We start from the raw sequence: 27,507 nt of genomic DNA, 5'->3' as shown, positions 1-27,507 counted from the left end.
ATTAATTGTTTTACAAAAACTTAAAACCAATCCAACTAACCTAACGAACCCCGAGCTCCTCGCTCATGCTTTTCTCGAAGAACGAGAACCAGGCGAAGGACATCTAGATATATCACAATGGCTACCGCAGGCAGCAGAAGCAGTAGCGAGGTCTTATACAGAGATCCGAAACAGCCAGTTGAGATCAGGGTTCAAGACCTTCTCTCCCGCATGACGCTTCCGGAAAAGGTAGCTCAGATGGCGCAGATCGAGCGGGCCGTTGTCTCCCCAGCAGCCCTCGCTGAACTATCCATCGGAAGCGTGCTCAGCTCCGGCGGCGCTCCGCACACTCTCGCATCGGCCCTCAACTGGGCCGACATGGTTGATGCCATGCAGCGCTGCGCTCTCGCCTCTCGCCTCGGAATCCCCATCATCTACTGCACTGACGCCGTCCACGGTCACAATAACCTCCTCAACGCCACCATCTTTCCTCACAACGTTAGTCTCGGTGCTACCAGAGATGGAGAGCTGGCGCGTCGTATCGGGGTCGCCACCGCTCTCGAGGTTCGGGCCACAGGCATTCACTGCACCTTCGCCCCATGTGTTGCTGTGAGTACTTTATACTGATCTTTCTGGCTACTTCAGTATGTCATTTGCGTTGCTGGACATTTGTGGATAAGATGTTTTATGATAGCACAACAAAAGTTTTTTATATCCATTTTTTGTAAATTTTGAAGTGGTGTATAACCATCACTCTTTTTTATAGAAATCTAAAATTTACTGACCTCAATGTTCACATAAACAAGAGGAAAGATTTTCCAGGCCCTAAGCAAGCTGTAGAAATAGTATATGAATACTTGAGCAATCATCTTCATTAAGACATTTTACGCTAATCTGAATCGACGCTAATTTGGAAGTCCAATTTTTCACGTCAGGTTGTGTACATCTACCACACTAATTATGAAAATCAAAGCTCTGAAACCTCAATTTTAACATCAGGTATAAAATTAGATTTGCACAAATAGAGGTCAAGATTTCCCAGTGTTAAGCAAACTGATGAAAGAGCAGATGACACCGTCGGCGGATAGTCTTCGTTATACTAGTCTGCATCAATGTAGATGCATGTTAGTGTTACTTTTAAGAATCTTACGTGAAGATTAACTCATTAAAAAGAAACATCATGTAGGGTAGAGCATACTCAAAATCAGGAATAAGGGGGAACAGTAATCGAACAAAGAAAAAAACAGCATCGGGGAAGGATAAGATACGAGTTCTGAATCACATTTTTTCCCCGATTTAGATAAGGACAACCATGCCACATGTAGCTTATTTTGTGAAGAACATGTCCCCATTACTCTGATACATCCCATCCTGATCCACAGATGACCTAATTCCTCCTCAAAGTTAGGCTGGTGGGTTTTTTTTTTCCTCTTAAATGATGTCACGGATCCCCTTGGATGACTTGTGCTGTAGGTGTTTTGAAGAAACAGTGAGAAAAAAAAAAAAAAAACTAACACAGAGAAGTAATTTGGAGAAGCCCTCATATGGCCGTTCATCTACAAATCATAACCTCAGTGCCTCTCACTCAAATGATCGTGCCACCACTTCATAATTCTCCTCTTCACCTGCCTCACCACCGCCATCTCCCTTAACTATAGTACTTATCACTCTTTCATCTGCTCATTAAATTTTTATTATGTCTTGCCAATGTAATGCAATGTCGCGTAATATTTGTCCAAGGGATAAACCATATATAGCCCTAAAAGGAAGCTTGTAAGTCATCCATATGATGATACTAGTGTCAACAACTACATATGTAAGCAATAATCTGTTTTGTTGAGATTCTAATTTTATTGGACACCAGAGAGTTATCTTTGCAGTATTCAATTTCGAGGAACACATGTAATCCTTCAGTACAGATATATACTTTTACTGCCCTGTTTGTCACTATTTCTTGTGTTTACTATTTTGAAACTTGATTATATGTGGTGATTTCTTGCTTGTCTACTTAGGTCTGTCGAGACCCAAGATGGGGTAGATGCTATGAAAGCTACAGTGAGGACACCAACGTTGTACGGACCATGACTACCATTGTTTCAGGGTTGCAGGGTTCGCCGCCTAACGACCACCCTGGAGGCTATCCCTTTCTTGCAGGAACGTATGGACATGAATTTCTAGAAGAATATTTTCGTTTTATAGTTTTTCTGTCCTTGTTCTTATTTTTCTGTTTCACTTCAGTAAATAAATTATTTGCTATCCAGTTCAATAGCCTATTGAAATGCTTGATAGATCACTCTTTCATATTTCTCATTCTAATCAATCTCTATATATATATATTTTAAGTATTACAAATATGTGCAATTTTACGGAGGAACCTCAATCTTTTGTAATGGTGATAAACGTTTTCTGCTCTGCTAACTTTTCAAGTTACCGTACACAATGCCTTGTTAATTAATAGGGGTGTTTGCATGCATGGCACACAATCCTTTGAATTTACATTTCTCACACCTAAACTTTTATGTTTAAACACAGCACTCAAATCTTTATTTGTCTGCAGCAAGGGTGTGATTGCTTGTGCAAAACATTTTGTTGGTGATGGAGGCACGCACCGAGGGATAAATGAAGGCAATACCAACTGTTCATTTGAGCAACTAGAAAAGGTTCATATGAAGCCGTATCTTGATTGTCTTGATCAGGGGGTTTGCACCATTATGGCATCTTATTCAAGCTGGAATGAGAGGGCACTACACTCTGATCGATACCTCCTAACAGATATACTGAAGGGAAAACTTGGATTTAAGGTATTTGCTGCATAGTTTCAAGTCTTCTTATCATCTTTGCCATGGCATGCTTTTCTGAAGTTAAGGCTTGCTATATTTTACAACATTTTTCATCTAGGGTACCAAAGATTTCTAGCAGACAAATTATCAAGTTCTGTGATGTTGAGGAATGTATTTCAGGGTTTTCTGATATCGGATTGGGAGGGCATAGACAGGCTTACATGGCCACATGGGTCAAATTACCGTTACTGCATTTCAGCTTCAGTCAATGCTGGCATTGACATGGTAATAAAAGTTTCTCAAATCTGAGTTCTTTCATAGCATTAGTTCTTTGAGATCATGTTACTGAGACAGTGAGAAGCTTTACAGATTATGGTGCCTCACAGATATGAAAAGTTTATCGAAGATTTAATTTATTTGGTTGAGTCCGGGGAGATACCCATGTCTAGGATTGAAGATGCAGTGGAGAGGATTCTGAGGGTGAAATTTGTCGCTGGGCTGTTTGAACAGCCTTTCTCAGACCGCTCATTGATGGGTGTAGTTCGTTGCAAGGTATGATTGATGAATCACAAGGATGACACATAATTCTGTCGCATAATAATACATGAAGTTCCAGTTTTTAATATCCTTCTGATTGATTTTGAGCCAAAGCTAAACCTGGATAGTGCTTTAAGTTTTTTTTCTAGCTTAGGAAAGAGCTACAGTGAGGAAACTCTATTAAAGTTAAGACAAATTGTTCAGAAAGATTGTGAAACAGGAAAATTCTTGTAGCACCGTGCTTTTGCGATTAGAATGCTTACTTGGCATAATTCTATGCTTGCACTTGTTTTTGCTAACATTCTTTGCCACCTTAAGTTTTTTGAGATGAGAAAGAAAAACAATTTGTTGTAGGCGCAGTCAAAGATGGGTTCATAACATTAATGTATTATGTATTATCGGAGGAACAAAAATACCTAATTATTTTAGTTGTGCTTTATGCTTATGGTTTTTATCTTCTTTAGCAAATTAAAGTTCAAATTCTAATCCAGTTAAAATAACACCATAAACCTATTAGTTTCCTTATTTTTTATGGCCCCTTGCTAAGGGATTAAGAATGTCCTTTTGGAAACTCTATTTGCTAGGCATCTTGATTATGATTGCCATATTAGCAATCAAGTGATGCTAAATGAGAAAATAAATTGCGTGTATGTTGCATCTTTCCCTGATATTCCACTATAAATGATGCGAACTTGGTCAATTTCAAGAAAAATTGGGACAAGTGATTTAAATGTGTCTAGCCAAGTAAAAAGTGTCAAACCCGATCAAAACAAAGCCAAGAAAGATGGTTCAAGACTTCCAATTGGAATTCCTTGCTAAGAATCTCAATCCATGCATGCCCCTTAGAAGTCTTTATCAATGATTTTAAAAGCGTGCTTTATGTGTAAAGCGAAGCGAAGCGCTTGACGCCGGCTTCGATTTGTTGAATAGCACTTTAAAGCGTTGAAGTCAATTGGTCCGTTGAGAGTAAATAAATGCTTAGATCTGATGTTCGAAGGAGTGCAAGGATAGTCGTGTTTGACAGTTTGAGGAACACAAGGGAGCAAAGTATCATCTTCAACTTTAGATTTTGAAGCGCACTTCGAACATTGTGGTCTTCCTTTGACTTCAACCTAAATTTCAATTTAGTCGATAATGTCTGTCAATTCCTCTGGATTTGCATATAAAACACCAAAACTTCAATTTTTATATATTATATTTAGGTCTTAGATATGTAAATACATAAGAATTAGAAAGTATGTACCCATTTATATAGCAAATGAAGATGACCAAAAAAGATTAGGTTTTAGAGCAAATTTTAATTAATACCAAAATATTTTACTTGAAATTTTTAATTTTTAAAAGAAATAAACATCCTAACTGAATATTTGTCTTAAAGTTAGGCATTGTGTCATATTCTTTTCTATTTTATATCAATATTTACGTTATACTTTGTGCTTTAAAATTTCTCATGAATGAATTTATACAGTAATAGTTTTGATGTGTGCTAGAAAATTTACTATGGTAGAGTAATAGATTATTGACTTAGCGTTATACGAGAATTCAACACACACTCAGATAAAAGAAAATAACCTGTGGAGACACTAGAAGTTTTTACGTGAAAAACATGTAAAGGGAAAAACCACGAGGACCTAACTGAAGGAACTATAAACTAATGATTACAAGTACAGTCCTTTGTCTCACAGGTGGGACAACTTTACACAATCTTTCGATTTATAATATCGGTGCCAGAAGGAACTTATTGCAAGGAATGGGCGGTGGCTGACAAGTGGTGGTTGGCGGCTGTCGACGGCTGCAAGAGTGGTGCTGGACTTCACCAACTTTTCCAAGCTCCAAGCTCTTTCTTCAGACTTCAAACCCCCTTCTCATTAGAGGGGTGGGGCACTATTTATAGAGTCTCGGTTGCAATTAATAAAGGAATATTAATCATTCTAATCGAACAACCCCGAGAGATTCCTTCGATCAGACGTCATTTGATGGACATTTGAGTGTCTTAACGATGCATAATTGAGCGATCTTAGGCTCATTGGATTTGTCTTGCTGAGATGCTTGATTCAACTATAGGCTCGCTCGATTGGAGTTCACTTGACCTTTCAAATATGCCCATAAAGCTTTTAAAAGTGATTTAATGTCTTGATGTGAGCTTGATTTGACTCGGATTTGATCAATTTTGGTATCATTAGGTCTATCTCGTCGAGCCAGTCAGTTTGACTATTTGTTGAAATTGGAGCTCTGGTTGACTTTAGTCGAAGTTTGAACATTTTCTGCTCAAAAGATTATCCCGAGATCCGTGTCAAGCCTTAAGATTCATGTCAGATAATGAAAATTTATTGAAGACATTTCTAGTCTTATATAACATATTAACGCTTTGGTTAATAAAAGTGTCACTTTATTTTGTGTTTTGTGCTTTGAAGCAAAAAAGAAAGCCTTGCGCAGTGCATTGCATTTTGCACTTTGATAACAATAGTTATATGTTGTTGAAATAATCTTAAATTATTGATATTATCTGCCATGAGGTCCTCCATATTCTACTAAGTAAGATTTCACAATGGACTTGGGTCTGTGATTTGAAAACTCTCTTTCCTTAATTTTGATTCACACATAAATTTAGAAATTATGATACCGATGAAATCGGAGAGACACAAATTATCACAAAGTATAGGCATCGCTATTAGAATTTCTTAATTTTTATATAAAGCATAAGTTAGATAGCCTTTGAGTAAGCCTGCCAAAACCCCTATATGGTTCGTCTATATCTCGATAAAAAGAAATATGACTAACAATAGCTTACATGTATATACAACGAATTTCTCTTTTTACGCTTTCAATTATTCAATAGAGCTTATAAATCTCAATATAATTACCAAAAGTTTCATATTGAACTTCAATAAAAACTTCTCTTAAGCAAATGACGAATTGATCTAGTCTCCACCGGATGGCCAGTACTTTTCTATCTGTCCCAATCTAGTCATTCATAGACAATAACTTTCCATTTACAACAATCCAACATCCTGTAGACATAATTTTCCATGGACAATAATCTAGTAATATTTGACAAATCTCTTTCTATTCATACTATGTAGTTAATTAAGGATTCCATAATTAATATGATTTTTTAAATTTATATTTTCCCAAATTGTTTTTTCCAGACATTTATGCACTTTTTATTTTCTTTTTTTTTTATAGATTTATGCACTTATATTTTTTTTACATGGAATAAAGGAAAAAAATGCAATTATGAAATTTCTCATTTTCTATTCTCCTCTTTTTTCATTCTAATGTTTAATATGGTATTGAAAGCATTAAGGCTTTACTCCCTATAAGTGGGTTGATGAGTCCTTCAACATGAAGTTCTCATCTAAGTCAACAAGTCCTTACTAAATTTGAAAGCCAGCCTATGCCTAGGAGTTGTGATAAAATGTGTGAAGGGTTCACTTGGAAAGAAAGTTAAGGAAATTGCCATGAAGAAGCTAATGGTCAAATAGCCGATGATTCCAATGCTGGTAGTGAACGCCAAAATGAGAATTGATAGCAAAGACAAATCATAGCATCTCTTACTTTCATGTTTTAACCATCCTGACAACAAATTGAGGAAAATCATTTATTCTCCCAGTAGAAGCTTATTCGGGAACATCATTGAAATAAGACTATACTAAAAAAGGTAAATTCTCAATTGCACCCATTATAAACAAAAGAAGACTAATATCTGTATTGTAGACTTGAAAGCATGAGAACATCAGGCCATATGACAGAACAAATAAATATCTTCAACAATTATAAATTCTGCGATGAATTATAATGTACAGAAATAGATTTGTATGATTTTATATAAAATGTAAAGTAGAATGTCTCAGTTGTCATGACATACTCAATATATAAGATTAATTATCAAGAAATCTTTGCCCAATCTGCAAAAATGTATACTATTTGTATTCTAATATTTCTAGCGTCAAATCATCGATGTTTGTATAACAATATGACGTAAAAAATATTTTCTCGCATGGAACGTTGAAGAAGAGGTCTATATGGATTCATCACTAGAATTGTTATAGCTTCTCAAGAAAAGATTTATATATATAAATTAAAAAAAGGCCCCATATGGACTAAAACAAGGCTATGAAAACAGCTGGATATATCATGTTCTCTTCATAATATACTCTTCTTATAGTAAAATCTCAATCCTTATTGTATAAGTTGATAATATGATTGTTACAAAAGATAATAATTAAAAAAAAAGATTCTAAGAAAAAAAAATGCTAAAAAAATTGAAATCAACGAGTAAGAAAACACAATTATGCCTTGGGAATATAAGTGACTAAATCTATGTAAGGAATATTTTTTATCCCAACAAAAATATGTTATGAACTTGTTCAAAGAGAGCAAGATGACGAAGTGCAAGTCATTTAAACTCCAATTGAACCAGGATCGGATATGGACATTGATGAAGAATGAACTGATAAAGATGGGTGACAATATCAGAAGTTACTAGGAAATCTAATCTATTTATCCACTCATCTTGATATCCCATTCGCAGTAAGTTTACTTAGTTAAATTATGCACAAACCTAAATAGTCACATCGTCAAGTCATTTATAGAATCCTCATAAATCATAAATCAAGCATAGAAAAATAAAATTTTTGTAAAAGACATGATATCCTACAAATTGAAGGACATGTGAATATGTTGGATAACTGATGGATAAATGATCTACCCAAGGCAATTTTGCATTAGGAGAAAATCGCATAACTTGGAAAAGTAAGAAATAACCTATGATATCAAGATCAAGTGTCTAAGCAGAGTTTAGAGTCATTGCCCAAATGATCTTTGAACTTATATGAATCAAAATCATATTAGAGGATTTAAAAATCAAGTGAAAAGAGCCAATGAAAATATAATATGATAAGAAATTATATATCAATATTATACACAAAATTGTACAACAAAACCATACTAAATATGTTGTGGTTATATACACTTTATAAAAGAGAAATTAAAAATTGGCTTGATTTTTACTTCACATATGCCCACAGGAAATCAATTGACATTGACCACATATTCATCAAAAGATTTTGCACTTCAATAATAAAAATATTATAGGAAAACTTGAAATATTAGATATCTATCATCCAGTTTGAAGCAGTGTTAAAATTTTACTACTCCAAAGGCACACAAATCAAGGTTTTATATAGTTGGATATGTTTCTCTATAACTCTCAGATTGTAATATATATGCCTTCCTATAGAATCATCGACCCCCAATTATTTTTCCCTGATTTTCTTTACACACACACACACGCACGCACACGCATACCTACTCTCTTGTACAAAGAATGCAATTAGATTCTTGAGAGTTTTTTTTTTTCTTCTTATAAGATTTATTAAGGGGATGCCCTCATGAAGTATTAAATTAGAACATAATTCAATACTTTGAGCTTTACAAGCAACAACTCGTGGCAATATTTCTGGAAGCAGTAACCGGGCCAGTAAAAACAAGAGGGACTCAGATTCAATGAGTGTGAATGGCTTACAAGATCCATATGATCTTTGGATGGGATGACATAATAGCTACGTATATAGGTCATGACCAATGAATATAACCAAATGAGCTAATAATTTGTTCAAAAGGAGATATTTGTTACAGCCTTGATAAAAGAAGACCTATTAGAGCTATAGCTAAAAGATAACCAACAAGCAAATACGTAAATAACAAGAAGATATAGTCACGGAAAACAAAGAATCATGCCTATCTATTATGGTAGATATTGAACCTAACTTTAAAATTTGAACTAGTATTTTGTTTTAAGCAGGAATCGAGCGCATAATGCTAAGGCACGACACAAAGCAATGCAACTCGACCGCTTTTGTTGTGCGCTTTTGCTTCACTGGCAAGCAATGCACAAGTTAAGGGCATCACTTCGCTTCACTTATAACACTCTTTTAACAACATTGATTCACGTTATATGTAATAAGCAACTTTTTGTTAGTTTAGAGATATAGGTCCTAGAAGATTTTACCTTTTACTTTCTCATTGTAATCTTCCCGCTTCTTTGAAGTGTGCTTTGTAATTCCTCTTGTTTTTTGAGTAATAAATAAACTCTTTTGATAAAAGACAAGCTTTCAAATATGCTAAATCGGTTTACAAAAGTTCCAGTGCCGTAAGCCAATTATTTAATTCAAACCAGAGAGAGAGAAAGACAGAGAGAGAGAGAGAGAGAGAGAGAGGTCAATTATAACTCAAGCTATTATCAAAGCAAATTTGATACTTTGAACATAATAATCTAGAGACTTCTGTCTTAATTTTTACTTGTTCTGCTTTGGCTACTTGTCTTATTTTCATGGTTGTTTTCCTCGCATAGCCTTAGGATATAATGGATTTTCTCCAATATATGGACGTAGGCATATTCTGTTGAAGCACATCAGTTTGCTTCTTTGTGCAAGCATGGCCAGCTATAAACCAGAAGTCATTTTCTTTCTATGGGATATTGGCATATCTGGTTTTAACATGAAAATGTTTAAGAATCTTGAGATGATTTGCCAAAAACTAATGTGCTGTACTCCTAATGATACAATACTACACCGCTGTAAGTTAACCGATTCTCAAAATAGATGTTTATATGGTAGAATATGTAAAATCTCTATTGGTTTTTCTCCTCTCTTTTTGCCTATACTCACTCGAGGGCCATTTTTCTAGAACAATTACAGCCATAAGGGATAGATTTTTTAACATAAATGTATGGAAGTCGTTGATGAATGGTAAGTTTGCTTGCTGAAACAAATGTATTTTAAAGGACCTTGATGCATAGTAACTTTGCCCGTCATATCAACTTACTATGTGTATCTTCAGGAACATCTTGAACTGGCACGTGAGGCTGTACGTAAATCTTTAGTTCTGCTAAAAAATGGGAAGGATACAAACAAGCCATTTCTTCCTCTAGACAAAAATGCTGGAAGAATTCTTGTTTCTGGACAGCATGCTGATGATATTGGTTTTCAATGTGGTGGATGGACTATAACATGGTATGGAGGTAGTGGCAGAACGACAGCAGGTATTTTATCTGCTTTTTTTATTATTTTAGTTGACTGGAACATTAATCAATTTTTTATAATCAGACTAGTTACGACACATGTTTTTGCACAAATTGCTTGTTTTCAATCTCAAGCACGTTTTAATTCTTGGTTGTCAGACATTAACTTCTACTTATTGACCTTCAGAAATATTAAACAATCCCTTTCAACCACTTTGGTGATTATGAAGATTATGCAATTGCATAGCCTGCCACCATTACTTCAACAAACTTGCAATTATTTGTCCAGGTTGATGATTACAATCGTCAAACCACGCTGGTATTACACGTAGCACGCATCCTAGATAAAACCATCCTCAATTTTTAAAGATTAACCTTAATAGGAAGTTTCTTTAACTAGCCAAACAAACATATTATTTCAGTTTTATTAGGGACCAAAAGTTTCCGAATCCAATTAGTTAATTAACGGCGATGCCTGTATTCGACAAAAGGAGTAAAAAACGACAATAATTTGTTCATCTGCATGATTGCATATAGCTTCATTACCGTCGGTGTTTAACGATGCATTTTCAAATAAAGCTGATAAATTCTTCAAATCCCTTCTAAGAATAAATGCTCCCCCACCAATGCACTCCAACCCTTGCTGATAAAAAAATTGAGATTTGATGCAAAAGTCCGTCTCAAACAAGTCTGTTAGTTCATCAAATTTTATTGAAAGTGAAAATTTTTCAATCTACTTTTCATACCAAAACCTTAAATTATTTCAATTGTTGGCTTTTCACGACAGATTAATGAAAGTTGGCTTTCATGGTCTATAAATTTCCTTAACGAAGCTGAAACCATTCCTATGTTTCTTCATCCAAAACCTAACATGGTTATTATTCCTTCGGTAATTTTCATGAATGATTTTCTGACTAGTATAAAATAAAATATAAAAACTTTTATTATAAAAATTTGTTTAAATGTAAAAACTTAGACACTTTGAAAAAATATAAGATGGTTTGTAGGGAGTTTAAGAAAATTATTTGTGATGCTAAGAATTATATTTTTAGTTTTCTTTATAATATATTTAATATTCAAGAGAGTGAAAAAAATATGTATAACTAGCCGAACAAAGATAAAAGAAAAGTAAAGATTTAATTAAAGTGTATTAAATATGAAAATCAAAAAGTACTTTTCTTATATGAGGATATTTAACATAGGTGAGTGAGATATTTTGATAAACTATTCAATGAAGTGGTCTGAAAATATGATCGACTTGAGTGATCTTAATATCGTTAATAATAATAAAACATTTTATTTTTACTATTGCATTAGTAAAAAGGAAGTCAAGGAGGCTTTAAAGAAAATAAATTGTGAAAAATCAGCAGGACCTGATAGTTTCCCAATATAAGTGTGAAAACATTTAGGAGATTTGAGAAGTTCTTGACTTACTAAATTCTTAATACTTTTAAAACTAAAAAGATGCACGATGAGTGAATGAAGAGTATTTTGGTCCTCAATTTTAAGAATAAATGGGATACACAAGAGTGTGCAAATTATAAAAGAATTAAATTAATGTGCCATATATTGAAATTATGAGAGAGAGTTATTAAACATAGATTAAGATGTGATACAAAGATTTCTCATAATCAGTTTGGATTTATTCCAGACAAGTCTACATGGAAGCTATATATTTATTGAAAGGTTTGATGGAGAAGTACAGAGAGAATGAGGAGGATCGACATATGATTTTTATTTATTTAGAAAGAACTTACGATAAGGTTCCAAGAGTTCTTTGGAGAGTTCTAGAAAAGAAAGGTGTTGATATGATTTATATTCAAGTTTTATGTTGATATGATTTATATTCAAGTCATTAAAGATATGTATACTAAAGTTGTTACTTGTGTTCAAATAGGAGAACTCACCAAGCATTTTCCTATTTCAATTGGATTATATCATGGATCGGTTTTAAACCCATATCCTTTTGCTTTAGTTATGGATACTCTCACTGGATATTTATAAAAGGTTGTACCTTGGTGTATGCGTTTCGCTAAAGATATCCTTCTTGTGGATAATACTAAAGAAGTTTGGGAAAAATTTGAATTATAGAGGTCTAGTTTAGAGTCTAAAGGCCTTCATTTGAGTAGGTGTAAACCTAAATACATGGAATGAAATTTTAGTGGTAGAAGATCTAGTGACAGAGTTGTAACAATAGGTGATCAAATCATTAAAATGATTGAATGTTTTAGATATCTCAGGTTTATTGTTCGAATTGATGGTGATATAGATGGGGATGTTATTACTAGAATTCGAGTTGGATGATGAAAGAGGAATGCGTCAGGCCTATTGTGTGACAAAAAAGTACAGCATAAGCTTAAAGGAAAGATTTATAAGTTGGTGATGAGACGTGCAATGCTTTACGATGCATAATTTTGGCTTATAAAATTCACTGAATTTCAAAACCTACCTTTCAATTTTTGTTTTTCCTATTTAGAGTCTATGTATGTGTTGTTTTCTTAGAATTAGGGATATGTTATGTTTTGTTGTTAATTATAGATTCTCCTTGAAGTCTCATTCTCCCTTGTTAGGGTTGCATCCAACGACGGGTGGTGCTTTGATATTATTTTGCTCCAAGCTTGTTTTGTATTCTTCCCAATCTCCTCCCTCCCATCCTCCCTACCTCTCCTAGCCGCCAACCATCTTCCTTTTTTCCCCTTCCAAGCCTCAAACCGCCAACCACCCCTTTGCCTGCAGCAAATCCCTGCTTTCTAGATCTCCACCCATGAACCTACACGCTCCCACCCTCCCCAAATCCTGTTGCAAGCCCATCTCTTCCCCCTCCTTAGCCTTGTCACCTGTTTTTCTACAACCCCGCCTACTTTCGAGCCCCTTAACAGCCACCGTGCCACCTCCATGTCACCTTCTTGAAGTGCCGCAACCTCCTTCCACCTTCCCTAGCCCTTATCGCCACATCCCACTCAACTCCCTCATGGGCACCTTCCCCGCTCTCTGATCTTCTTATCCAGACATAGTTGGAGATTAGTGTTGTTGTATTTTCCTTTTTAGTTTGTGTTGTGTCATAACTACTAATTTCGTGCTTAATAAAGTTTACTTTCCTTTTTTGCCGAGTTCTGAACTAGTTATGTATCATTTGGTATCAGAACTAGCCTAACTGCAATCATATCCTTGGGTTTCCTTGTATCTGCCATAAACTAAAAAAAATTCTTTCCTACCACCAAATCCTTTCCACTTCCACTAATCACAAATTCTAATCATGCCACCAAAAAAATATATGCTCGAGCCTACCCGAGAAGAGATACGACGAGAGCTTCGCCTTCAACAGAGACTTGTGGAGATTGATGAGCTGACCTAAGTGGAGGTTACCCTTGACAGAGATCTGGAGAGTCGAAGGAGAGAAAGAGAGGGGGATCTGAATCCCTTCCATAGGGAGAATTTCAACGATGAAGAAGACAAACCACAATGTTTTAAAATCTAGTATCAGAAACCTAGAGAAGAGTATATGAATCTATTCCATAGGGAGAATTTCGGAGAGGAGAAATAATTTAGAGGGCACAGAGACTTCGACATCAAAATAGATCTGCCAGAGTTTGAGGGAGGTATGAATCCAAAAGACTTTATTGATTAGTTGCAATCCGTTGAACGGATCTTCAAGTATAAAGATGTACCAGAGGATAAGAGGGTCAAATTAATAGCGATCAAGTTGAAAAAATGTGCCTCTTTATAGTGGGATAAATTACAGTCTTACAGAAACAGAGGAAAATGTAAGACAACGATAAGAATACCTGGTGAAAGAAAATGCACAAAGCGATGTAAAGGAAATACTTCCCACCCCACTACCGTCAAGATATGTTTCTAAGGCTCCACCACCTGGAGCAGAGGGATATGTCAGTAGAAGAGTTCACAGAGTAGTTTGATCAATTGCAGATGGTGTGATTTGGTCGAGCCAGAGGAGCATGCCATAGCCCATTATTTGGGGGGCATGAAGCCATTTATTAACAACGTGGTGCAGTTGCATCCTTATTAATCAATAAAAAATGTTCGAACTCTAGCCTTGAACGTGGAAAGACAGAAGGAACAGAGCAGGCAACATTCGTCCTTCAGGCAGTAACCATAAGTCAAACAATCACCTACAACTACCACGACATACAATGGTACCTCAGAAGGAACTAACAAGCCTGGACGAGGAAGTGAGAAGAAACAAGAGAAAGGTTGCTCCTCCAATACAGTACCAACGAGGAAGTGTTTCAGATGCCACAACCACGATCACATAGCCTCCAATTGTCCTACGACGATCGACAAGCTGACGACTCCTTCTAAAATAAAAAAGAGAAAAGGAACGAACTAGGGTGAGATGTGTCATCTTTCACCAGATAAAGGAGAATGTTTCTGTTCCTTCTCTTTTTTTATTTATTTTAGGAGTCGTCAGCTTGTCGATCGTCGTATACTTCCCTTATTCGAATAAATCTCCCTCCCGAATCATATCAATGATTCGAAGAGGAGAGAAACCGACTAAGAAGAGACATACAACAAGATGACAAACAAAAGAAAAAGTAAAATGTTGAGAGTCTACGTGCGATAAACCTCGCAATGATAGGTCAAGAATGTCCGCCGAAACAAGATCGGGCAGAGGCACCTCAAACCAATATCCGCAAAAGAAGTATCTACGTAGACTACTCATAACCAGAGAATCAGGTGTATGTAATTGTTCTGTGGTTAAGAGCACTTCCAGAGGAACGTATTCCTAATGATTAATTACATCTTGGGGGATACCCAAAAATACTCTCAATAAAAGAGTTTTGCTTATATTATCATTGAGTTGGGGCATAGACAATCAAATGAAGGCTATTTCGTGTGGGAACAGTCCTATTGCTTCAAAACTCACGCTAAGCCATCAGAAAGAGAGTGAGTCTCTCACGTCCTGAATGGGTTGCAGCTCGTCGACACACAGGGCCCACGAATAACCTAAATCATCTTGATGGAGATATCCTAACACGTCAAAGCATGTCCGGGCCATAAGGGCAGATGACAAATCGTCGTATCCCAAATGGGCGACAACTCATCAGCATCAGACCGTCAAAATGATATCGACGAAGTCAAAGTAGCAACAGGGCTCAAAGGGGCTCAACAAAAGAAATGTAGAGTAATCATATAAGGTAGAGACAACTCGGTTGAGGTACCATAAACCTGTCATCCACAGCTACTAGGACCCTAAGTTTATTTGGTTGTGAAGGTAGTCGACCAAACACGTCATGAGGTTCTCGGTCAGCAATCCGTGAATTGTGTTGTCCACGGGAACCTCGGTAGCCCTAAGGTCAAAGGAAGCAAACTATATCCTATGACTATGAGCTGGAGCTCCAAGAGGTGAGACTATACCTGCCGAAGTGGCAATGATGCCTCAGAAAATAAGAGAAAATGGAGGTTCTGCTACAAAACTGGAAACACTCCAAACAAAAGGACTTACACCCCGCTTGGTCGGAGAGTCTTCTAACACCTTAGGTGCACTAAACAACCACCTATATGAAGGTATGTTGGGCCAGTCAGGTTAGAGAAGTACCTCGGGACATGCAAATATGAATACAGTTATCTAGAGCGGTCCTAAGTATTGTGGAGACCTTATTAATATATGCATGAAAGTAAAATTGCAATTTTTAAATCTTGTATATTTTAATCCTAAATATTAATTATCTTGAATATTTTATTTAGAATTTTGAAAAAATTTGGAATTGAAGTCCTAAAGAACATATATTTCATCGTGAAATCCCAGTTAAACCACAGAAAAAAATAAAGAAAACACATGCAAGTGCAGACATACAACATGATGCAAAAAGTAAAACAAACCAAATTAAAATAATAAACAGGTCAGTGTCGTTGGGTCGACAACATATCTCAGAAAAGAAAAAGGCGACCGAACTTCCCATATACGGGGCACAAACATCTGCTTCTGGTCCCCTCCACGTGGTTTCTACGCTAAACGTCTCGGAACTCGTGCCCGTATCTTATTTTTGCTACAAGACTCTTTTAGACTCTAAAAGTACATGAAAAAAGAAAAGACAATCCTACATGAAAACAAGTGTTAGCGGGAAAACTCACATGCAAATAACGTATCATGAGTCATGTCTTATAAGTAGGGGAGCTAAGTAGCACCTACAACCAAAAGAGTCAGAAATCAGCACATGCTCCCCTATAGCGGTACATGTGTGTGTGCATAAATATGCATAACTCCCTGCAGAAAAATGTCCTAAAACACTACTATACATATGCAATATGCAGTTACACCACAATCACAATGCAAAAAAAGAATGTCTGGCTAGGGCAACCAATCAAACAAAGAACAATAGTCAAACATCAAAAAGACTACCTAACACCCTAAATCCTAGTCTAGCACACCAACTAACGAAAATTGTGTCAATCTAGTAACTAAGTGCAGGGTAAGTCTGGGCATAGTATAGACTTTGACGGGGTCGCTATACTGACCCCATCTTAAAGATCTGAAAGATTTAAAGGGTGTCACGAAGAGCGATGACACAACTTAGATATATTAGATCTTTAGCACAATCATACTCGTGTCAATCCCGATGACTTAACTCGCATTGCTCCCCGAGATCAACCCAGCAAGCATGCTCATTAAGGCATCGCGACCAACACGGGGGTCACTCTCCTAACGAGTAGGACAACCATCGATGAATGAGCAAAACACAGTCATGCAGAAAACCCACATTGTGACTGTTCGACCGAAGTACAGAACAATCACAAAGAGCACCCAAAAGAGTGAACACACCATACAAATGAATGCAATGATGCTACATACAACATGACAAACACAAACATGATGTACCGGTAAAACATGTTACCTATAAAGAGGAATTACACCTATCCGGGGACCCGGGGTGCCATGAAACAAACAGACAACAGCTACAAGTGAGTTTGCATCGAGTAAAAAGATACATATAAAGAGGAATTACACCTTACCTGAGAGGCACTCACCGAACACACATGCAAACATACATGATATGCAACATACATATGATAAATGCGTCAAAGTGGTGAGGATAAGTATGTCGTGACGACAGTAACTCAAAAAGAGCGGGCATGCTGTAGCGGCAGCGACCCAAAAGATGAGTATGTCGAGGAGGCAGTGACTCGAGGATGAGCATATCATAGTGGCAGTGACCCGAACAAGTAGATATGCCGAGAAGGCAGTGACCCGAAGGTGGACATGTCGTGAAGATAGTGGCCCGAACAAAATGCATGCCGAGGTGACAGTGACACTAAAGTAGGCATGTCGTGACGGCAGTAGCCTGACAGATGGGTATGTCGATGAGGTAATGACCCGAGGATGAGCATACCGTGATGGCAGTGGCCCGAACAAAAGTGCAACTCAAACAAATGACAATGCTCGTGCAAACAGGCAAGCATACACAGAATATGATGCAACATGCAAACAAACCAACATATACATGCACACAAACATGCAATATGATGCAAAAGCATACAAACATGCAAGTGATCGGTCGACCGAGCCGTGATGGTCGGTCGGGCCAAAGTGATCAGTCGACCGAGCCAGGGTGGCCAGTCGAACTAAAGCGGTCGGTCGACCAAGCCGGTGCGGCCGGTCGAACCAAAGTGATCAAGTGATCGTGCGTATGACATGCAACATGATCAACACACCAAAATGTAACAAATGGTCCATGCAAATGCAATGAAACCCAATCGCTCGATGACACGTCACACTCGTCCTAAGGTACCTAGGGCTGACGCACTTGGATTTGCGGCATCGCCGCCTCCAGCTTTGGTGTGACAATGTGGAGGGTTTCCCCCTCCAATTTCTCGTAGGGGAAACTCCACCCTTCGTAGGACGGACTAGCTACAAAGTTTTTTCCTCTCTACGAACATCGACGATCTTATAAAACAAACTAGCTACAAAGCTTTTCCCGTCTATACGATCGAACTCAACTAATCCCTCCAAGAGAAATTAGAAGCTCAAAAACCTTGGAAAATTGGGATTTCAACTCGGCGGAATAAAGATCTAAGACTCAGGCCGGCGCACGCACCCCTTGCGGGCGATCAAACTCACACGCCTAAACACCACTAAAACCTAGGGCCAGCTAGGAGTTTAGAGGATCTCACCACCGTGACGATTATAGATGCATTTTCTTTGCTTGCTCCAAGCTCGCCGATGTCTAATCCATGATCCAGTGTGCTTTGTACAAAATAATAAAAAACCCAATGAGTGAGGGCAAGAGGATTCCACTTTCCGGCGAGTCTCGCAACAAAACACATGGAAAGCAGGAAATAGTAGGGAGTGAGCAAAATACTCAAAAATAATAGTTTTTGATATATAAAAATATAACCAAAATATACCTTTCGTGATAAGAGGTTGAACGAATATTTATATGACGTGAAGTTATCGCCACCTCGACGGCGAGGGAAAGGCAACGAGATCATCGCGAGGTCGCCGACGACAAGGGAAGGAGGTCGTCGAGCCTAGCACATGCAAACATGCAGACCGACGAGAGGGAAGGGGAGCCAAAGAGAAGGCTTGGCCAGAGAAGGAGGCCGGCAAAAGAGAGCTCAGACCGGTAGGATCTCAGCGCCAGAGTTGGAGGAGGTGGCCAACGAAGTTCCGGCGGCGGCAAGGACATAAAGAGGGCCGCTCGAGCTTTGACTTTTCCACGCTAGGGAGAGGGAGCCATGGATGCTAGGGAGAAGATCCGGTCGGTGGCGAGGCTCTCCGGTCTTCGCCGGCAACGAGGGAGGTCTGACGAAGTAGGCAGCGGCAAAGGGAGAAGGGAGCTGCAGGCGGCATGGTTTGCGAGAGCCAAAGGGCAGCTCCGGCTGGCCGACGAGGAAGGAGGGCCGCCGGCTAGGCCGGAGGCAAGGCTCCGGCGAGGGAGCTCGAGCTTCAAGCTCCTGTTCGCGAGGCAGGGGGGCGCTGCTAGTGGCGTGCGATAGTCAAAGATCCGGGCCAGAGACAGGCGTGCGATAGATAACCATATTATAGGATTTTCTTTTAATTTTTTTTTATTAATTTTTTTTTTTAGTTTAGGCTGAGACATTGATAAGGGAGAGAGACAGGCGTGCTGCTCGAGGAGATATCCAACAGGTGATAAGGTCACGCGTGGGATTTTAAAAAAAGATAGAATATAGTACTTTTTATTTTTTTTATATCACATTATTATTGTTATATAATAATAATAATAATAATAATAATAATAATAATAATAATAATAATAATAATAATAATATTATCTTTCCCGTATTCTTTTGCCTGAACACGTCGTCGCAGCAAAATAAATGTCATCCTTAAGTGAAATTAACGTTACAGGCGCACTGGTGTGGTCAATTTTGTCATTCGAGATCGTTTCGAACAATTTTTTCAACAATCGAGCCAAAAATGATAATTTGCACATTTAAACATCACCCGCAAAGTCGTGGCGAACTGGACGTCTTCTCTAGGTGAAATTAACATCACGGACGCATTGGAGTGGTCTGTTTCGTCATCCGGGTTCATCTGAACAAGCTTTCTTGACGATAGACCTAATTCAAGTAAATTTTGCACGCAACGCGAGACGTAATATTCATTGACCCGATCGAAGTCGTCCGATGAACAGAATGTCGACCGACCTTTATCAAATCGAAAGCCAAAGCCTAGCAAAATGACCCCGACTACGTGCCCCTCAACACGTGTCAGTGGATCTCCAACGGATGTCTCGAGCTACAGGAAACACATATGCATGAAGCGTTACTCCCTACGATTAAGTGGACATCCCACACATGTGACATAAAAAAAAATGATGCCAACAGAGAAGCACAAGTAGTTTGATGGGTCCTACAGACCAATATTGATACGAGAGATTCACAACGACTTCACAATATATTCAACACCTGTTGTACCGTGAACGAGAAGGTATGCAGTCTCATCATCGATGACGGGAGCAGTAAGAACGTGGTTTCTACATAGATGGTTGATAAATTGGGCTTCATGACTCAGAGTATTCCCAATTGTATTCACTAACAGGGCTGATGAGGGAGAATTGGGTCAGCATCGACCAGAGATGCTTAGTAGAGTTTTCGATTGGGGACCAGCTGAAATACCAGGTGTAGTGCAACGTGGTCCCTATGGAAGCATGTCACCTTTTTCTCGGGAAGATTGTAGTAGTTTGACCGGAGGACTCAACACGACGGATTTAGAAACACATATTCCTTCACCAAATATGGGAAACACATCACCTTACTTCCTTCGACAGAGCCCGAGATCACAAGACCCTCACCAACTAAACAGCCTCGGTAAGACCAACTTTGGTACCGACAGAGGATGAGAGGATTAGGACACCTGCTCCAAAAATGAGACATGCATGACAGAGGGTATTTTAGGATATCACAGCCCACACCATACAACTAACGCCACCACCATGCAGGAAGGTTCCCAATACCCCCACCTCAGATCTAGTTAAACCGGGCTTGGATTTCACTGGGAGTATTCAGCAGTAGTGTCGAGATGTGCATACTCAATTCCATTCAGTAGCAGACTCCCAGAAGATTGGATTGATGTGAACATTTGCTAGTAACGTGGGAAAGACCCTAAGGTGCCTTAGAGAGTGGTGTAATCACTAATGACATCTAGGTATTGCTAAGATTGTAGACAAGAAAACAGAAGCTTCGACGAATGAGGTTGAAGCTCCCTCAACTCAAGGAGACTGATGCGGGGCTAGGGAAGCCAGCCGATTGAACCGGCTGACAGAAGAGAGGAACTAGTCCGCCTGGTTTCTTAAAGTCCTAGTCCAGGCCACAATTGGACCGGGCGGCTATTTGGTAAGGGCGGCAATGCTGCCAGCCCTTTCTCCTGTCTTTCCATTTCTAGTTTTCCTGATTGGAGTCTATATATGTGATGTTTTCTTAGAATCAGGCTTATGCTATGTTGTATTACTATTTTCATATTCTCCTTAGAGTCTCCTTCTCCCTTGCTAGGGTTGTATCCTGCTCCAAGGTGGTGCCGTATCCTTCCCAATCTCCTCCCTCCCATCCTCCCTAACTCTCCAAGCTGCTAGCCATCTTCCCCTTTTCCCCCTCCAGCCCTCAAATCGGCAACTGCCCCTTTGCCTACAACAATCCCTGCTACCAAGTTCTCAAGCCGCCAACCTACAAGCTAAAAGGAAAGCCTCGTGATTTAGGAAGTCAGTAAAGCGTCATGATTTAGGAAGTCAGTAAAGCAACGAGTAAGGAAGGAAATAAGAGCAAAAGATAAGTATATATTTTAGTTCTTACATTGGAGAGGTGGGAGGAAACCCAAGACCTAGGAAGAGAAGCACTAGTCATATCAGTGCCGGTATGTTTTGTGGAGGATTGGAGCTGGGGATCCTTTGATCCATTTTACTCGAGCTTTATTTGAAGTTTTATATGAGGTGTAATTGAAAAAAAAAAAAAAGAACTTACATATCATTGATTTGTTATTGTATTTTTATGCTTGATATTTAATTTTATATTTTAATATGACATTCTAATCTTAAAATCATATTAAAAACATCATCTTATGTTTATTTGACGCTCTTTCTCATTATAGTTCTTTTATATATAATGATAGCATTCTTCTGAGCATTGTCAAAATAATGCAGTTCTTTAGCACATATAATTATCAAATATCTAGGATGCCCAAAGCATTACTTAGCATTGAATTTGCATCTAGTAACGATATTTCTCTTTCAAAGAACATATGCTACAGACATGCTTGAAGAAACGAGGCTTCTTGGGGTTGTGGTTATTGAACTTTTAGTGGATACTCGAGAAACCTCAAAGAACAAAGAATACTTCAGAACTTCTTGTTATTGATGTCTAGTTGATAAACGTATCTATTTGAGCATGACTAAAGCTAGTATATTCTTTTTTGTTATTGTGGTTATCCTGCAACATGAATAATTTGAATAATAATGGTCTATTTGGGGCAGCTGTAACTTATCCAGCTTATCCTGATAAGTTGTTTATCTTGATAATCTAATGATAAGTAGCTGATCCAGATAAGTTGTCTATCTGTTTGGTTTGTGCGTTTAGAGAATAGCTGATTCTGAAAATATGACCAATCTGCCCCTGTTTTGAATAAGCTGCAGTTGTTTGGTTTGTGCGTTTTGTAAACAGCTTATTTGCATATTTTTTTACAAATTTACCAAATTTCTTAATCCAATCAGAAAATGAATATAAATGTGAAGATTGTAGAACATGAAAATACATAGAATTTTGGAGCAATTTCTCTAATGTGTAGGTTAATTTGGGGACCAACAATGAGCAACAATTACATAGAATTTTGGAGTCCATTTCCAGAACCAAGTTCCGTTGTAAACAAAAAGAAACCTTGAGTGTAGTCAAGACAGACACAGTTTCAAAACTAGTGGAGAGACGGGTTGGGTAGGAGCAGAAAACAACAACCATTTATGTTTCCGGACATATGGATTTCCTAAATATGAAAACTACTGGCAATATGCTTAGAAGGGGAGATGCCTATTTTGCTTTCCAATATCTACTTGTCTTTGCAGATTCCAACGAAAAATTTAAGAATTTATAATTATTTTAGACAAGTTGTTCTTCCGTGGAACAATTTTAAAGAAAAATAGTTATCACCCGTCATAAATGAATGAGCCTTAAAACTAATATGTTTTAAAAACATCTATTTTACAGCTTACTGAAACCATAAGCACAAAAATACTTCCTTCTCTTGGTGCTTCTGATGATAAAAATGAGCCCTAAAACTATAAATCTCCAGGTGTTTAATGTTGATCTTAGAAAGCCAAGCTGAGAATCTTCCCTAAAGATAGCCAGACCACATAAATTATTGTTGAAATAAGAACTAACAGATTCACCCAAATCCTTCCACAACAAAGAACGAAAAAAAAAAACTTGGGAGCGCCTTTTTCACGGGAAGCTACAAACCGAGGAGCAGCAAAGGAGCGAGGAGTAAAAGGGTTATCAGTGAGAACGATTGCCGAAGATGGAGGGAGACGCGGATCAAGCGAAGAGACAGACTGCTGCGACGGCGTGCGGGATTGAACGAGCTGACCGCTGCGACGTCGTGCGGGATCGAGGAGCGCTCGTTGCGAAAAACAGAGGGCAGAGGAGCGCTCGTTGCGAAAGACGGAGGGTAATACTTGCCTTTCGACGGTATTAAACGCGGATCGCGGGGTCCTACCCGTGATTGCGTCTAATACAAATATCATAGTAGAGTTTTGTAAAAAGTGATAGAAATGTGATTTCCAAACGGATGATAGCGGTTTGAAAACGCAACCGCTGCAAATAAGCTCTCCCAAACGCACCCTAAATATTGGGAGGTTGCTCTAAAGATTTCTAAACATAATAAGAATATTTTTGAAAAATGATTAGTTTATTAGAGACAATCATATAAAAGTTGAAGCCTACACATATGTTGATTACATTGGAATGGTTAAATATGGAAAGTTAGTTTATATATCTTTATTGGTGAAATCTTATGACATGGAGAAGAACCAAATAATTATAGGTAGATTTAGTGATGAAAAAAATATAAGGTCATGAATCACTCCGCCTGTGAGATGATGTCAGTAAAACTTTATCTTAAATATTTTGATTTTTCTTATTTCCGAACTTATGATTTTGAACAGTGATTATCAAGTTCCTATCGATATTTGTTTCAATATAGTCTTTCCTGAAGAGAGTAAATGCATTCAAGTTTAACTATCACTTCTTATGGATTTTGTTTTGTTTAACATTATCACTCATCTTGTTAGTGAAGAATAATTAGTTATCTTTGTTGAGGTACTCAGACCTCATTTTCAAATCTATTTATTAGTTGATTCTATATGTTCTTACCGGAAAGAGAATTTTAGCTTAGGAGTATTTTGATTAGAAAGCGATCTATATTCGGTGAGTGGAATACATTAATTAAGTGTGCCTTACAAACAATGTTTCTCTTTATGTAGCATACAAATATGTGAGTACTAAGAATTAAATGTAACTAATATTTTGATACTTAGCCCACTCAATGCAATGTATTGTCCACTTCGGTACAACCCCAATCATATCATCCTTAATCATACAGTTTTATCCTTCTTGATTTAGATGTTTAGCATGTCACCTGTCCTAAAAATACTCCACAATCATGTTTAACTGAGAACTAATTGAAACTTCATCTGATCGACCAAATGGAATCTCAGATGTTTAGCCTAACCTTTTACTTATATAAGTCAATGTCATTTTCATCTCTTTTATGCAGGATTTGGTCTATTTTTGTCCATTTTTTGTCATCCTAGCAATCCATCAAGAGCCACTTGTTTGTTCGGATTTCAGGTTTAAGTATTACTTTATGCCCTCTTCTAATTTCTAACACTATGTTACAGGTCCAATAGATTCCACTTAGTTCGTCCACAACCCACATTGTATTAGTGGACTACCCATGACAACAATTATAATGGACTACCCTACGCTAGGCAAGATTATCCATTTAGCCTAGTTTGTCTCATTCTATGTTGAACCTCATGATTTTACCATTCTTGGCTCAAATAACTCTTAGATTTGGTAATGTTACAAGTTCACCTACTTCTGCTTAATTCATCCCCTAATCACACATCATTCAAGTGGATATGTACCTCTTATACCCATTATAAAGGCCTAGTTCACTTTATGTGGGGTATTGTCTAGTTTGGCCCAACTACAAAGACTTTCCCTGTTTGATAGCAGAATTCATGGGACAATTTATTTCCAATTATAGTCATCATCTGATTTTTTTTTTTCTTTTGAAGAAGGTGATGGTAATTTTGTTAATTTGCAGGTACAAGCATTTTGGATGCAATCAAAGAAGCAGTTGGAGAAAAAACTGAAGTTACCTATGAGCAGCACCCATCAGAAGAAACTTTTGCAAACGAAGAGTTCTCATTTGCAATTGTAGTGGTGGGAGAAGTAGCATATGCTGAGACACTCGGTGATAGGATGGAGCTCAACATTCCATTCGGTGGTGCTGAGGTTGCAAGTTATGTAGCTAGCAAAGTTCCCACATTGGTGATTGTGATATCTGGAAGGCCTTTGATTTTTAAGCCAGATTTGTTGGATAAGATTGATGCTCTGGTTGCAGCTTGGCTACCAGGGACTGAAGGGGGAGGTGTTGCTGATGTTATATTTGGAGATTATGACTTTCAAGGTTTGCTTCCAGTAACTTGGTTCAAATCAGTAGACCAGCTACCGATGAATTCTGATCATCCATCTTATGACCCACTTTTTCCTCTTGGGTTTGGATTGAAAATGGGCCTGAATTGCAAATAAGCAATTGTGGTTTGTGTGTCATTTATATGATAGGAATAAGATGAATTCATCTAGGCTGATGATCCAACATTGCCTTAGCAAATATGAGAGTTGGGGATTCTGAACCTACTTCTGACACAAGTTGTGTTTTAATTTAAACTTCTGTAATAGATGTTCAAAATAGATATATATATGATATGCATGGCTTTCATTTTCTCCGTTTAGGCATCTAGATTTCTGCTAATAGACCGTCAGTTTCAAGGACCTAAAATGGTTCCATTTCCCCAATACTTGTAAGGTTTTATAGAGCAACTCATTTCTTCACATTGTGGCATCTTGCTCTTCTTCACACGACAAAAGATGTAAATAAGTCGAGTTATCTATTTAGTGGCCAGTTCAAAGTCCAGCTCACACAGAGAGCTCCGCCATGGCTTGCTTTCCATTGGGCTTTAGCTAGAACCAAACTTGTAGAATGTTGTGATGGAAAATTAAAATAAAATCTCATCCTACCACATATCAGCATGATCAAATGCCCCATTAATGAAGGCCTAATTTTAGAATACTTGTCGCAGGCAAACATTGATCTTGCCAAAAGCTCAACTTATCGGGATTTTACTTTATTTAAATATGATTTGCATTCAAATAATTATCAAAAATAATTTATTAGTTACTTATTAATGTTAAAAAAAACTATGAAATATAAAATGTGAAGTATACGGCTTCGTTAGGCGATTAACTTTCATTAACTACATAAATATTCTAAGATTGACTGGATAAAAGTTCGAGTATTTCATAATATAATTTCATTCAAGCTAATATTGAAATTTTATTAGGTAGAATATCAATAACCTATTTTGATATTATCACAAAAATTATTAATATGTACTTTATTTTTAAATAGAGATAAATACATACAGACCAGTCGAAACAATGCTATTTACAAATCAACCGCGGTTTTCATCCATTTTTCAAATTCTCACTCAAATACCAAAATTCATGGTAAAACCCCAACTCTTATTTTCATTTTTATCAAATTCTCAATAATTTGATCGTGGTGAGCACAAATATTTTGGTTCGGTGGTTTAAAAAATTCAACTGGGTGTATGGGCACATTTCCCTGCTGCCCAAAACTTCTATATTAAAAAGAAAAAAAATTACATGTGGACGATCTGTACTCGAGGTGTCCTCATGATGTACACCTCTACTTCACACGTACAAATGACTGCACGTAATATTCTCTTAGTTAAAAAGAGCGGAGGGTCTGTTTGGGGCAGCTTCAGCTTATCAATAAGTTGCTAATAAATAACCGATCCAGATAAGCTGCTGAGTAGCAACTGATCGAGATAAGATGGTTGGTTGTTTGGTTTGTGTTGTTAGAGAACAACTGTTTTGCAATTGTTTCCGGATAAATGACTATTTTGTCTCTGTATAGTAATGTTATTTGCGACAGAACTATCATATCAATATATTTTATACTTGAAAAACAAAAAATCACTTCATAGCAGTACAAAAAATAATATATACATCTCACTTAACAATGAGTATCAAGATTGCTAAAAAAAATTTAAAATTACAATTAAAAATATAATAATATTAATTTTAAAATTCAGACGACGTATGTCATGACTCATGAGCTACGTCATCCTCTAGAGATACCATCTAACCTCGATCACTATCGGCAGTAAATCTGTCGGATTGTTTGCCCAAATTGGGTTAGCATTAGCGTGATGAAACAATCTATGTACTTGTCTCCTAGCAGCGGTAATAGTGATCATGGTAATGATATCAATAAGAATGTACTTTTGATGAATTTTTTATAAAATTTTTCAAAGTAAGCCCACGGTCTATCAATGCATAATACTCTCTCAAAGAACTTTCATGATGTGATGTGATGTAATGCTTCACTCCATGAAGTTTATGTGGGTGAAA

At 37.4% G+C, this 27,507-nt stretch overlaps 1 protein-coding gene across 1 annotated transcript; it reads left to right on the top strand.

The window, feature by feature from the left end:
- LOC110022896 (beta-glucosidase BoGH3B-like) lies at nucleotides 1-25,934 on the top strand. Its single transcript, XM_020722047.1, has 7 exons — nucleotides 1-588; nucleotides 1,992-2,137; nucleotides 2,537-2,780; nucleotides 2,940-3,044; nucleotides 3,129-3,311; nucleotides 10,140-10,341; nucleotides 25,112-25,934. The coding sequence occupies exons 1-7, from the start codon at nucleotides 118-120 to the stop codon at nucleotides 25,597-25,599; spliced, it is 1,839 nt and encodes a 612-aa protein (XP_020577706.1). The 5' UTR covers nucleotides 1-117; the 3' UTR covers nucleotides 25,600-25,934.
- The last annotated feature ends 1,573 nt before the right edge of the window (nucleotides 25,935-27,507 follow it).

This window comes from Phalaenopsis equestris, unplaced genomic scaffold (assembly GCF_001263595.1).
Source record: "Phalaenopsis equestris unplaced genomic scaffold, ASM126359v1 Scaffold000203, whole genome shotgun sequence".
In the NCBI taxonomy this organism is placed as follows: Eukaryota; Viridiplantae; Streptophyta; class Magnoliopsida; order Asparagales; family Orchidaceae; genus Phalaenopsis; species Phalaenopsis equestris.
Note: the sequence above shows the minus strand (reverse complement) of the source record. Positions and strands in the feature narration are given on the sequence as shown.

Bases quoted from the DNA above. Each gene is read 5' to 3' on its own strand.
- LOC110022896 (XM_020722047.1), top strand. From the start codon at position 118: ATGGCTACCGCAGGCAGCAGAAGCAGTAGCGAGGTCTTATACAGAGAT. The intron at 2,781-2,939 runs GTATTTGCTGCA...AATGTATTTCAG, and splicing joins AGGGAAAACTTGGATTTAAG to GGTTTTCTGATATCGGATTG. The intron at 3,312-10,139 runs GTATGATTGATG...GTGTATCTTCAG, and splicing joins TGGGTGTAGTTCGTTGCAAG to GAACATCTTGAACTGGCACG.